Source organism: Sparus aurata, chromosome 18 (genome assembly GCF_900880675.1).
Source record: "Sparus aurata chromosome 18, fSpaAur1.1, whole genome shotgun sequence".
NCBI classification, from domain to species: Eukaryota; Metazoa; Chordata; class Actinopteri; order Spariformes; family Sparidae; genus Sparus; species Sparus aurata.
In genome coordinates this window covers 15433896-15448435 of record NC_044204.1, presented here as the reverse complement: position 1 = coordinate 15448435, position 14540 = coordinate 15433896, and the positions used below count along the sequence as shown (strand labels likewise).

Below are 14540 nucleotides of genomic sequence, written 5' to 3'. Positions count from 1 at the left end.
TATTTTACTGGAATCAGCATCATAGCCAACAGCTGATCTGCAGGCTCTGCCTGTGTCTTTACTTTAATCTCCATTTAATGTTGAAAGCACAGCGATAAAACCTGCTGCCAAGAGACACAGACCTAACTACAGAATCAAGGACAGAGATGTTTAGCCAAGGCCTGGCACACGCCGACAGATGTCTCAGAGGCTGGTTTCACTGTGCTGTCAGAAAATCTCGAGCTGAAGTTGAAGAAACCCGTTTGCACCATGTGAGAGGGATCAATCCTTTACAGCAACAATGTTGCTGTTGAAACGCTTGAGTACCATGATATAGTAAATCTTCCACAACTCTGTCTGTTTACTTTTGCAGCTAGTCAGACGTCAAAGATGGACACAAACACAGATACACTCACATATAGTATATATTCATGCATGCGTGAAAATCTCGCCGGTCATGAGCACTGGCCTGGAATGACCAAAGAATTAGCCCTGAGCTCCGTGTGTTGAAATGGAGAGAAAAGAGGCAGACAGAAAGCGGCAGAGATCTAAATGTAGATGGATAAAGAGAGGAAGGGGGAGAGAGAGGATGAGTGAGGAAGGAAAGTAATAAGAGACATATTCCAGCTTCCTAAACAGGACAAGATAAATTGGCCTCTCGGCAGTTGGCGTGTGCAGCATCCAGCTGACACACACAGTCAGAGATACACCCACGGAGACACATCCATTCATGCTTATATTACATCACTGAGTTCACCATATGTTAGTTTGATTCCCTGCTCACTTCTGTAACTCATCTGATGGTGACCACATAACAACTCAGGGCTAATAGAGAGTGACTATCGAGTAGCATGTGGAGTTTTCTTGGGCAGACATCAAACTTCATGACGTATTGTCGGTGTATGGTAAGAACAATCAAACGGATGTTGGGTTTTTCAGGCTTGTCGCATTATATTGGTCATGGCTTGCCTTACGCTGACAAAAAAAACCCAAGAGACACAATTTGAAACCTGATAATTTACCGTGCTATGTAAATTTGGGCTGATGACATTAAGCATCTCTTTGAACATATTTGCATGTTTTGGTTTCCCTTGGAGTCATGTGCCCACATCATGTCTTAAGAAAATTGTTTCTCTTCTCTATTTGATCCCCTACAGCATGATTCCCTTCCTGACTTTGAGTAGCTGGAACTTGTTGTTTAGCTTTAATGTGGCATCTGCATTTGCTATTTGAGATATGATGCAATGACTCATATACCAAAAATGAACGTATAGGATATAGGATATTTTGAGAGATAATTTGGCTTCTGCTAGTATAATTGAAATCCTCTAAGAAAGAGGCTCCTGTGCTCTTAAAAGGAGACATATAATGCTCATTGTCAGATTCATAATCTTATCTTGGGTTACGACTAGAGTAGGTTTACATGCTTTAACACTCAAGAAAACGCATCCATTTTCTCATACGGTCTGATGCTCCAATACTGTATTCTGCCTGAAACACTACGTTTTTGCTCCTGTTGCTTTAAGGACCTCCAAAACAACATCCAAATGTGTGGGGAAAAAGTCAGGATGCTTGTTAAAGGGCTCGCGTTTGTCATAGAAAATACGCATGGTGTGTTGTCAATGGTTGGAGGCATCAACATGCATACTGCACGTGGCACAACAACCAGCCATAAGCAGGAATGTGCAGACATTCAGAGAGACTGTATATCTAATTCAAATACAAATGCACAAAATGGTGCCAGGACTATGAATGTACCCAGTTGTTTTAGATGTGTATTGTGCATTGAAGGAAACTTTAAAAGTGCTGTAGTAATGATGAATGATGTATTGCTGAGTCTAGGCATCTGTCAAAAATAATGGATGCTCTGGACTCAGTGAGAGATCCATTGCATAAAGAAAAAAAAAGCAGACAGAATACATATTCCTGTCATGGTTCAAGTCCACTCTGTTTCCCTGATGGCAGCCGCAAACCACTGAGAGTGATGTCATGCACATGTAATTGAGCAATTCAGTTGAATCAGAATGATTGAACTAATACTTAAAACTCCTTTTTTAAGAATTTTGAATCTCATTCCAAATCTGTCAAATCCTGACGCTTTGGAAGTGTAGGCTGGGTTGGATGCCATCCTAACGCAACAGTATATATGACGAGTGGGAATGAGACTTAAAAATCAAACAAAATCTGAGCTTTAAGTACAGTTTGTGTGTGCATGCCTCACCCAATGGAGACCCAGTACCTTCTCAATTTATCTGAACTGTCAAACAATAGTTGACAGAATCAATCCTATCAGGCCTGTACTCTTAAATGTGTTCCATCCCATCCGGGCTCATTATATCTTGTTATATAAAGAAAAAATATATTACATCTCCATTGCTATTGCTAATTAATCTTCTTGTGCTTCTCATCCGGTTGTGGTGTGCCACAGGGCTCAATGCTAGGTCTGTTTCACGCATTTGTATGTCAAGATCACAATCTTGTCACTGTCATTAACAGTCTTTTCGAGGTTCAGTGTTTGAGGTACAACAATTTTACTGGAGCTAAATTAAAATAAATCTGAGAGCGTAACATTAGGTTCCCCTTATCCATAATATCCATTTCATCCTGTCAATTATGTTACCTCAGAGTCCTTTCTGACTCTGATGCTCAAATCATCAAGGTTGTACAGTAAGTTATTGATGCTTTCCAGTTGGCACTTAACTGGAACAACCCCTGACCCCGAAAGTCGGATGCACGACCAAGATGGCTGCTTCATGGATCAACAGCTTTGAAAACTGTAAAATATACTGTTTATTAGCACTTCTATCTTATTTGTGTCTCACTGAATCAGTCTTAAAAATAGTTCTGTCCAGCTTATATCTGTGGACAAGTTGCTTCAGTGTTTGTATGCCTAACTTACCATGTAATGCATTGTTAATCAACTGGTATTGTAAATAATAGCGAACAATCTCAAACCTAGCTAAAGCTGGTATTCCAAATTATTCAGCTGGAACTGGAACAACTCGGGTATGATGTCATTCCCAGTACGACATTTGACAAATGTAAATGTAACGCACCATTAGTCCAAAAGTTGGAAGCGAGGATTTTAACAAATTCAAGAAAGGGTGACTGAATCACTTCTTTATTAGCCTCCCTTCAATAGCTACCAGATCATTTACATTAGACCTAAACCGAAATACATCTGCGAACTCCTAATCCCTCCTGACCAGGACCACAGCCTAAGCTGGTGAGTGTCTTCTGGCTGTTTTGAGGTCGAGATGATTACATGGTGGTTAATCATTATAAATCCAACTTCATCCAATCCTACCTTCCCCTGTCATATTCATGCCTATTCAATGCTTTCTAAGTCTATTGTATAGCATCCTGGGACTCTGGGGCTGAGCGATGAGCGAGTAGGACGCACTCTCCTGTAGCTCTCAGATTTCAAGTTTAAAACTCCATTTCAACAAAACCATACGGACGAAACTTCGGGAAATTTACCCAATAACAGTTTGAGAACTTTCATATGAAAGCAGGCACGTCAAAAATGCCGAGAAAACTTAATACGCGACATGACCTGGACGAGGAGACGGGCCCGCAGGAAGCCTCGGGCTCAGCTACCGAGACGAGAGCCGGTGAGAGCGCCCAGCAGGCGGATAGCAACGATGTGCTAAAGGCCATAACATCTCTCCACGCAGAGCTAGCGCGTGTGAAGTCGGACATTTGCAACAAGATTGAGGCGGAGATTTCGGAGGTAAAGTACACCTTGAGAGGGGAAATAGCGGCGCTGAGAACCGATAATGACACAGCAGTATCGGCGCTTAGCACCCAAATGGGCGCACAATACCAAGCGCTGAAGGAGCTAGCCGACGCTGCTAACGACACTTCAGATACAATACAAGAGCTGGAAAACAAAGTTAAGAAACTCTCCAGGCAAATTGAAGCACTATCAGAGAAATGCCTTGACCTGGAAGGCCGTTCGAAACGACAGAATCTGAGAGTGGCCAGAATTAAAGAAGGGAGCGAAAACGGTCAGAAGCCGAGAGAGTTTGTGGCTCAGCTGCTAAAAGAGGTGTTAAACCTTACAGAGGCACCAGTCATAGATCGAGCCCATAGAGCCCTGAGGAAACGACCTGGCAATGATGAACCCCCTCGGCACTTTATTGCAAGGCTGCACTACTGCCACGCTTATGAAGACATAATGCAGAAAGTGATGTCCATCAAAGATCTAACGTACCAGGGCCAGCGGATACAGATCTTCAGAGACCTGCCACCTGAAGTCGCAAGACGCCGAGCTGCCTTCACCCCAGCCAGGAAGATACTACGTGACAAACCCGGGGTCAAGTTCGGACTCCTGTATCCTGCTAAACTACGGGTGACACACAATGGGACGGAGAGGTTCTTCACGGATCCAGAAAAAGCGTGCCAATACGCGACCAGCCACTTCGGCCCATCAGAGTGAGGTGAAGGTGAGACTACAACAAGGGTCCAGATATGTGTAAATCTCAGCCCTTGAGATGAACTGAATCTGAGGACTGTAGCAGCTGACAACAGGTTTAAAACCTCTCCCCACTATATTTGGTGCTGTTCATAAAAGATCCTCATGCACATCCAACCCAGATTGGATGGTGACATCAGGAGAGGAACAAAAGACTGTGCCCTAAGATTCTCTGTTCATCATATAAATATGAATGTTCCCAGTTATCGTTTGAATTAATATAATCACAGTTTATTAAGGTTTTGGGTTGTTTACATAACTGTTGAGTTACACAGTTACAGGATAATGATTAAGAACAGGTTTTTTGATAAGAGTTGGGGAGATCGGACCTCTTGGGAGGAGGCCTGGTTTCACTCCCAGGTTTTTGACTGTAGGTTGACCCGTTGGGAGACGGGCTTTTCTTTGTGCGGGGGTTTTTTTTGTTTTTTTTGTTTTTTTTTTGTTGTTTTTTTTCACGGAGCACATCAGGACAAGGGCAGGGTGGGCAAAAGTGCTACTCAGAACAAAATACACAGAAATAGAGACGCCATGTCAGAGATCACAGATGAAGCAGATGTGCCACCATGACTACACATTCTGACATGGCAGGGGGAGACATGAGAACAGGGGGAAATCTAACATTCTGCTCATGGAATGTAAATGGAATTAATGAACCGGTAAAACGAGGGAAGGTACTATCTCATTTGAGACAGATCCAAGCGGATGTGATTTTCTTACAGGAGACACATCTGAAAAATGAAGCACACAATAAAATTAGAGCCAGCTGGATAAACCAAGTATACCATTCTAAATTTAACGCCAAGGCAAGGGGAGCGGCCATTATAATTCGTAAGAATGTTCCCTTTTTGCATAAATCTACCTTAGCTGATAAAGATGGACGATTCATCATGGTCGCAGGAGAGATACACTCCATACCAATCACATTACTGAACGTGTATGGACCAAATTGGGACGACCCAGAATTTTTTAGAAAGACTTTCAGTATGATCCCAGACATTTCAAGTACAAATCTCATTATCGGTGGGGATTTCAATCTGGTTTTAGACACCTATCTGGACAAATCATCAAATCAGAGATCACCTCAATCCAATGCTTCCAATTTCCTGAACTCATTTATTAAAAATACCAATTTGGTAGATGTGTGGAGAATCTTGAATGCATCCGGTAGAGAGTATTCGTTTCATTCTCGAGCTCATAATGTGTACTCCAGAATCGATTTCTTTCTGTTAGACAGCAAACTTCTATCTGGGGTAAATAATGTTAAATATCACAATATAATAATCTCAGATCATTGCCCGGTTTTTGTCTCACTGCAGCTGCTCGAGCTGAGGAGAAACTTTAGATCCTGGAGGCTCGATCCGCAGTTGCTATCGAGGAAAGGATTCTGCGAATATTTGGAGACTCAGATAGAAATATTTTTTGAAACAAATGATAAAGACGACATCTCCCCAGTTCTTTTGTGGGAATCCTTCAAAGCATATATAAGAGGATGCATTATTTCCTATCAGTCCTCACAAAAGAAACGCAACAATCAAAAACAGACAGACCTAGAGCAGCAGATACGAAAACTAGATGCAGAAAATGCTGCCCAGCCCTCAGCAGAGAAACACAATAAAATCTCAGCCCTCAAATATCAGCTCAATATGCTTCTGTCTGAAAAAATTTCTAAAGCGTTTACTTTTACTAAGCAGACTTTTTTTGAATTTGGGGATAAACCTCATAAGCTGCTGGCAAGACAATTGCGGAAAAGGGAAAGTGATAGAGCTATTCATAAGATAAGTTCAGGAACTGGCACCTCTGCCACCTCACACAACGATATTAATAACGCATTTCGCCATTATTATCAGGTCTTATACAGCTCCCAGGCACATGCTCCTGAGACCATGAAACTGTTCCTAAATACATGTCAATTACCAACACTGTCAGAAAGGGATCAGAATTCCTTGGGAATGGAAATTACAGAGGGTGACATAAAGAAAACAATTAATTCCTTGAAGAATGGGAAGAGCCCGGGACCAGACGGGATATGTAATGAGTTCTATAAAAAATTTGGTAATAAAATATCCCCATTTCTCCTCAGGATGTATAAAAAGTCCTTGGAAGATGGCAAATTGCCATCAACACTGAATGAGGCTACAATAACACTTATCCCAAAGAAGGGGAAGGACTTAGAGCAGGTGGGCTCATATAGACCAGTGTCACTACTGAATTCTGACTTGAAAATCTTGGCTAAAACTCTGGCTTCGAGACTCAGCCCTCTTGTAACCAAACTGATTCATCCGGACCAGACCGGGTTTATACCAGGCAGGCACTTATTTCATAATGTAAGACGCCTACTTAATATTCTGTATTCCCCCAGGCATCCGAAGGAAGATCTTTTCATTCTGAGTTTGGATGCCGAAAAGGCTTTTGACTGTGTAGAATTCCCATATTTATATGCTGTATTAGAAAAATTCGGACTTGGAACAAGTTTTATCTCGTGGATAAAATTACTGTACTCCAACCCTACTGCTAGAGTTCTCACTAATCAGACAATGTCAGAGACAATTAACCTATATAGAGGCACGAGGCAAGGGTGCCCTCTTAGCCCCTTGCTGTTTGCACTAGCACTGGAGCCATTAGCGGCGACCGTTCGTACAAACAAAGGAATTCATGGTTATGACACAGATTACACCACAAACAAAATATCGCTTTATGCGGATGACATTTTGATCTTTATTACAGAGCCAAAAGCTTCAATGCCTGTTTTATTAGAGACGATTGATTTATTTAGCTCGTTCTCTGGATACAGAGTGAACTGGACAAAAAGTGAGCTGATGCCAGTGCGATGCAGTGCCCCAGGTGCATTAGAACGAACCCCATTCAGACTGGCACGGGAGAAATTCACATACTTGGGGTTAGAAATTACAAAGAAATATAATAAATTATTCGAGACTAATTATATGGCTATATTAAATAAGTTTAAAAACAAACTGGAGTTCTGGAAAACCCTCCCTATTTCCTTGATAGGTAGAGTGAATGCAGTCAAAATGGTCTGTCTCCCTCAGTTACTGTACCTCTTTCAAAATTTACCCATCTTCCTTAGCAAAACCTACTTTAAGAAACTGGATTCCATGATTCTTTCATTTATTTGGAATTACAAAACGCATAGGATCAGAAAGGGGCATCTGTGCAAAAGTAAAACAAATGGTGGGCTGGCCCTCCCGGATTTTGTCAGGTACTATTGGGCAGCAAATATCCGATGCATCTCCTACTGGCTAGATGAAACAGTTATGCTCGCCAGCTGGCTGGACATAGAGCGAGAGGATTGTTTTCCCTATTCGATCGGGGCTATTGTGATGTCTCCCATCCATCTTAAAAAATCATACTATAGCTACAACCCAATTATACACAGTACTATTCAAATCTGGAGGCAAATATCAAAACAGCTCAAACTTAGGAAACTATCCTTTACACTCCCAATATCAGCAAACCCAACATTCACCCCTTCTATTATAGACGGAGGCTTTGATAGATGGAGGGAACTCGGACTGCACAGTGTAGGTGACCTGTACATTAGTGGTTCATTTGCGTCATTTCAACAACTACAGGAGAAATATGGTCTGTCAAAAAGTGATTTTTTTAGATATCTCCAAGTCAGACATTTTGTAAGGACACATCTGGACCATTTTGAAAACGCCATCCCTGACAAGCTAGACAGGTGTCTCAGAGACTGCACGACGGAGAGGAATGCAGTCTCAGTTATATATGATTCATTTGAGGAGCTAGATCAGGTGAATACAGAATACATAAAGGAAGGCTGGGAAAAGGAATTGGGCATGACGATAGCGGAGGATATATGGAAGGAAAGCCTGAGTTATACCAACACTTGCTCCCTAAATGCTAGACATTGTCTGATCCAGTTTAAAATTCTGCATAGACTGCATTACTCAAGAGTAAAATTACATAGAATATTCCCAGAAATATCACCCATCTGTGAAAAATGTAACCAAGCGGAGGCAAATCTACTTCATAGCTACACACTATGTCCCAAACTAGAACATTTCTGGACAGCAGTGTTTTCATTTTTCTCAAAAGTCTTCAAGACTACATTACAACCAGATCCTCTCTTGGTTATATTAGGGACATCAGGGAGCACTGGGAACCTACAGAATGTGCAGCGCCGCCTTCTATCCTATGGTCTCCTCTGTGGGAAAAAACTTGTTCTCCTCCACTGGAAAAAAACAGAGACACCTACTTTCAAAGAATGGTTAACGGCACTGACTGATACATTACACCTTGAAAGGATTCGCTATTCTCTTAGTGGTAGGTTGGAAGACTTCAAAAGGATGTGGCAACCGATTATTTCTTTCCTGAAACAGGATGTAGGACAACCTGAGTAGTACTGGGTGGGTGGGACGGGGTGGGTTAGGGAGGGAGTTATTGTCATTTATTTATTTCAAAAATTTGTATAAACCAAGATGATGTATATTTGATATACTGTCGGCTTCACAATAAAAACATTTGAAACTATTGTATAGCATCCTTTTTCACACCCCTCCTATTCCATCCTTTCTTTCATCCTTCCTATCATTCCCTACATTATTTTTAATGGAGCCATCCATCAATCTATACAAGAAGAAATATGTCTGCATTAGGTGTACAAAATGTATAGCTCAAATCAATGTTGTTTTCTTTCCATCCATCCATCCATCCATCCATACACCCACCTATCCATCCATGCAATGTGTCCTACCTGTGACTTTGAGTTGTGTTGTCCGCCGCACCAGTCTGGATCCATACTGTAATTCACAGGTGTAATTTCCCCCATCGCCCTCCTCCACCTCAGGAATCCAGATATGTGTGGTGTTGACTACGATGGAGCTTCTCCATTTAACCTGCTCACACTCCTGACAGAAGACATAGACCGATCAAGTTATGTACAAAAGCCTACAGACGACCTAGATATGGTTATTAGCAATTTCCTTGCACTTATTGTACCTTATACCAGGTCATCTGCGGTTGCTTGTATGGAGCCAAATAGTCTTCTAGATCAGGACAGGTGATCATTTTGCTGTGGGTTATCTCAGCTTTCTCCAGATGGCGGATTTTGCTGCTGAAGCATTTCCCCTCGTCACTCTCCTCCACAGTCATCGACATGGACACTTTCATGCAGTATGTGGCGTTCCTAAACAGATCATAAAACACAACATTGGGAAACTGTGTTTACCATGTTCCTCTACTGACAGCTTTGAAACTTGGCAGTAGAAAGAGTTCCTGAGAAAAGAGGCTCAGAAAAAGTAAAAGATCACTGAGAAAAGCCCAAGTTGCAGTTGTGGATGTGACCAACTCAACATCTGAAAAAATCACAAACTATATAAAAACTATATGCAGTCTGTATTTCTAAGGCAAGTCATTCATCCAAGAGTAAAAACACCACTGGAACTGTGTGCAAAACAGTTTTGAGAGCTGTTTTCATGGTGATAGTATTGGGTAGACCATTGTTGTTGTTGGCACTGTTGTGGGTATTTTGGTGAAATTATAGGCCCTCTGACATCTCAGTGTGTCTCTGACAACATTGAAGAAATTGCCATCCAGAGCAGATTGCAGGTTGTATGACCTCTAACACACACAAAGAAAACATAATTTCAAGAAAGATGAAACTGTAAAGGCACAAATGCAATTCCTTTTATTGCAAATAACCTGTTGTGTTCAAAACGTCGAGTTGAGATTGAGTGGATTTGTTCGTCATGACAGAGAGTAAAAGTCGGTATTTGGTTTCAAAGCAGATTTCAAGCTTTAAGAAGCAAAATATCAGTCCTAATCATTACTTAAGTCCATTGTTGATCAAAAGTACAAAGCTGGCTGACTGTGCTCACTTTTACTGGAAAGAAAAGAGCAATTCAGTCATTTCACATGACAATTGCAGCTTTGCAGAGTCGGAGCTGCTAAAATATGAGCCTACAGGTGGATCCTTGTTAAAATAAATGGCTTAAAACATGGTATTTAATATCAAGCTGCCTTGCTTTCAAACTGAGCGTGAAAGCAGCTGAATGGTAGAGCAGCAGAGCAACGTCGCATCAAATCGACTGCTTTTCAAAGGGTGTGTTACAATTATGCTGCAGTGTAGCACAACTTGCCTGCTGTCTGCCTAAGCCATTTTAACTCCAGAGGCCGTTCTTACACCAGACAACCATATGAGGAAAAGCACTGGTGTTACCAATAACATTACCAATGGTGTATTCAAGTGTCCAAGCAAGACATGACAGCCGCAATTAACTGCATTACTCACAACTGTGTTTTAAAAGGCCTTATAGTCTCAAAATGTCGTGTTAGAGAAGTTGAAAAAGATTTTTAAAGCTTTAGTGCATTAGCCTGTGTTTTCTGACTTTGAGGATTATTCTCGTTGTTACTTTTTATTTTCAATGATAAGAGCTTTCTTCCAGAGCCACTGTGATGAATGATGATGATGAACTCCTACTACTACCACTACTTATCCTGATGTCACATATTATGACTAATGGACCAAGTAAAAAAAAATAGATTAGTGTAATATTTAAATACATGGTGTCGAATTCCATAATATTATTTCTTGCTAATTAAACAGTGAGCAAACAGTATGTTTGCAAATTGATCAAACCACATTCAAGGAATTTACAGTTTCGAACAGTAAAGAAATGACACACGATGTGTGCCAACCATCATCATTCACACAAGTGTTTCCCACACATAAAGTTTACGTTACTATTTGGTGATCCATTTAGGCATTGTATAGGCTACTTTGTTTTTTTTAATCTGTCCGCAAGAACAAAGCCACCCATGATCGATTAACTAGATAACAATCATTCCTTGCAGTTCTCCTCCCATCTACCATCACACATGCTTGGCAGAGAATGAGACACTCTCTGGTGTTACATTCCTCCTATAAACACACAGATTGTGATGTGACCTCTTCTAGGCCTCCTTATGCTTTTGTTTTGTACAAACTGTAGGTGCACCTGGTTGTTGCGATGTCATTTGACACGTGTTGGATTTGATTGGCTAATAATTGACAAGCTTCATCCACACATGGCTGACCTGCTGTTATGACAACAGAAACATGGTTGAAAAAATCATACATTTTATTAAAAAAAAAAAGTCACTGCTGACAAGCAAAGCAGATAGTGATGTTGGTATAGAGGAAAAGGAAGAGAAATGGAAGAGGCGATGAGAAGCAATCCAGAGGTCTGCATGCATCAAGGTGGACAACACTATGTAGGCCTAATGTAGGCCAACTGTTAAAGTCACAGAAGGGTTTACACTGGGTTTACGTCACCACAGTATCTCCCGACATCCTGCTGTTATGATGTTACATGTGTGACAGTATGTCCTTGAGTCAAATTACCTAATGAAATAAACTTTGGAGTTTGTTCTGATGTGTGTGATGCAATGTGTTTTCAACATCATTTTGGATCTTCTCAAGGTGATTGTAATTGTTTGTGTGGGTGCATGTGTGTGCTTTGCTGTGTGTGTTTCCAAGGTTCACTCCCAGACACAAAAGACCACATTGATCTCTCTTTCTACTCCCTCTCTCTCTCACGCGCGCGCGCACGCACGCACGCACACATGCACACACACACACACGACTCAACCATTGTCCCCTCACCTCAACTTCTCATAGAGGTGGATCAAAACCACTTATCCCATCAATGCTGTGTGTGTGTGTGTGTGTGTGTGTGTATATGTGTGTGTGTGTGTCTGTGTTGGTTTGGCTACACAGAGCTGGATGACTGCCAGGAAGTGAGAACGTTGGAAGTAAGTACACAAACTTAAGTTTGGCTGGGTAAAGGGAATGAAGACTGAGGGGAAATCTGGTGGAGAGATTGCAAAGGAAGAGGCGGGTGGCCCGGAGGTGTGAGAGTGTCTGAACTACATCAGAAATTAAGTGCCCCCCCGAAATGTCTGCCTATTCTTTGAGCCAAAGTGCAACGACTGTCATGTTCAGGTTATCTGAGGGCTCTCACCATGTTGGGGCCCAGCTGATTAAAGATTTTACCCGGTTGCCATGCTTGAGACCATATGCACAGTATAAGAAATACCTTTAGAAATAGCATATTAGCTGCCATATGAAAGTATATTAATTAAGGCGGCCAAAACAGGACCTGGGGATCCAGTGAAGAAGTGATTTTAAATTGAATGGATTTCTTCAAACCTAATGATGGTCTGATCACACTTAATAAACATTACCAGTCATTCGAGCAGAGAAAATAACAGGCAACTAATCTTACTTCTATTTGCATTACTTACATAATCTTTAAAAAAAAAATGCTAATATTTTATGCAGTAGAAGATGAGAATGGGCCCAGCTCAGCAACAGCCCAAGCTCTCTAACTTGTAAGGAAAAACTTCCCATTATTTTGTAGTGTGTAAATACAGCGATCTTGAGGGTCATAACACAATGCAGACCCAACAGCAATTAAAAAGAATAAAACAACAAACATTTCAGAAAACACAGGGAAATTTTATAAAACACAACATTTTAGAAGACACAAACAGCATTTCAGACATGGTTAGAAGGTACTCTCTGCTACAAGTGTGTGTAAGAGTGTTTTTAGGCTTGTTAGGCAGAGAAGACAGACTGCAACTGGGCTGCCGTGCCACTAGTCTGTCACCCAGCCTGACTGCTCTACCTAATGAGCTTAGAGACACTGCACTTGCAATGGTACATACAGTTAGGATATAGCGCGTTAAATAGCCAATTCTTGTCTCCTTTGTGGTGTGATAGCGTATTGTATATAATTTTATAATTCAATAAAAAATAGACCATAACATTACTTTCACAAACGTGCTGCGGAGTAGAAAACTAAACGATCTTCTTTCCTCTTGGAATTTCATGATTTTTCCCCGAATGACCCAAACATTAGAAAAAGTGAAACATTTCCTTTATTTATATTTAATGGTAAAGCATACACACACACACATACACATACACATACACATACACACACAATGACAAATTGAGAAGATGTTCAACAATGATTGGATACTGGCAAAACCCCAGTCGAAACTCTAGACAAAATAGTAGCTGCAACAGCATTGGCGATATTGTTTTTACCTTGTGAGTTTGTATGTGTGTGTGTCTTACAGGAGACACAGGGAATCTTTTTAGTCATTCACCTAGCCGAGACCACTGAGCATTGAACTTGAAGCATGGAAAACCTTTTATCCATCCATCCGTCCATCTCTGTTATTCTCCACCTCATCAATCCATCTCCAGCCTACAGCAGCTTGTTTTCTCCTCCACTGATTCAGTTACCTTTTTTCTGTATGCCTCTGTTGCCCTCTCTCTCTCTCTCTCTCTCTCCATCTCTTCTCATCTACTTGTTTATGCTCTTTGTCACAGCCTGCGTAATTTTGCTAATGTGTTGTTCAGAAAATATGAAAAATGTTAATCACTGAATAAGAAACAAACAATGTAAAAGTTCAATGAAAAAATTAACAAATATGTCACGCTTTTATTGCAGTCTTTCTCAATGACAACCTGACCCGCATGCATCTGTGGAACCACCAGCCTGGTCTCACTCCCAATGTGTCAAACACAGCAGCTTGGTCAGTGGTCCTACACTAATGATGCTGTAGATACGCCCTGTATGTTCACTTCTGTAGGTGCCACTTTCAGGCTCATGTGCTGTCAGTCAGGTGACGTTGTATAAAAGGTGGTGAAAGTCTGTGTATGGAGGACTTTGGTGTGTTTGGACTGGTCAAACACAGGATTTTCACCTGGGAGAGTACTGCTCATTTCCCATGTGAAACCAATAGTCAACAATGAGTTACTGAGTTACACACATAGCTTGACTCTTGTAATGTAGGGGACTTAAGTTAAGTCACTTAACTTGTGTAAATAACATACTCATGTAGAATAAAAAAACATGATATTTTCCTAATCCTATTCATTTAATGTTAGTATCTAAAGCTAACCCAACGACGATTTCACAACATTAACTATGTGTTTGTTGTTGTTACTGTGATGAGGAAGGTCACCTGACTTTGTCCTTTTCTAAAATGCAAGAAAAGATTAGGTCTGGGTTGATCTGATTGATGGAGAGGAGTTAAAAAGCCTTTAATA

The 14540-nt window shown here is 41.0% G+C and overlaps 1 protein-coding gene across 6 annotated transcripts in view; it reads right to left on the bottom strand.

Moving 5' to 3' along the window:
• il1rapl2 (interleukin 1 receptor accessory protein-like 2) overlaps positions 1-14540 on the bottom strand; it is a 491754-nt gene that overhangs the window by 149161 nt on the left and 328053 nt on the right. For all 6 annotated transcript variants that reach the window (XM_030396625.1, XM_030396623.1, XM_030396624.1 and 3 more), the window contains 2 exons: positions 9437-9623; positions 9192-9345 (listed from right to left, as the gene is read on the bottom strand). In XM_030396625.1, the coding sequence (XP_030252485.1) occupies positions 9192-9345; positions 9437-9623 (341 nt within the window). The remainder of the gene's footprint in view (positions 1-9191; positions 9346-9436; positions 9624-14540) is intronic.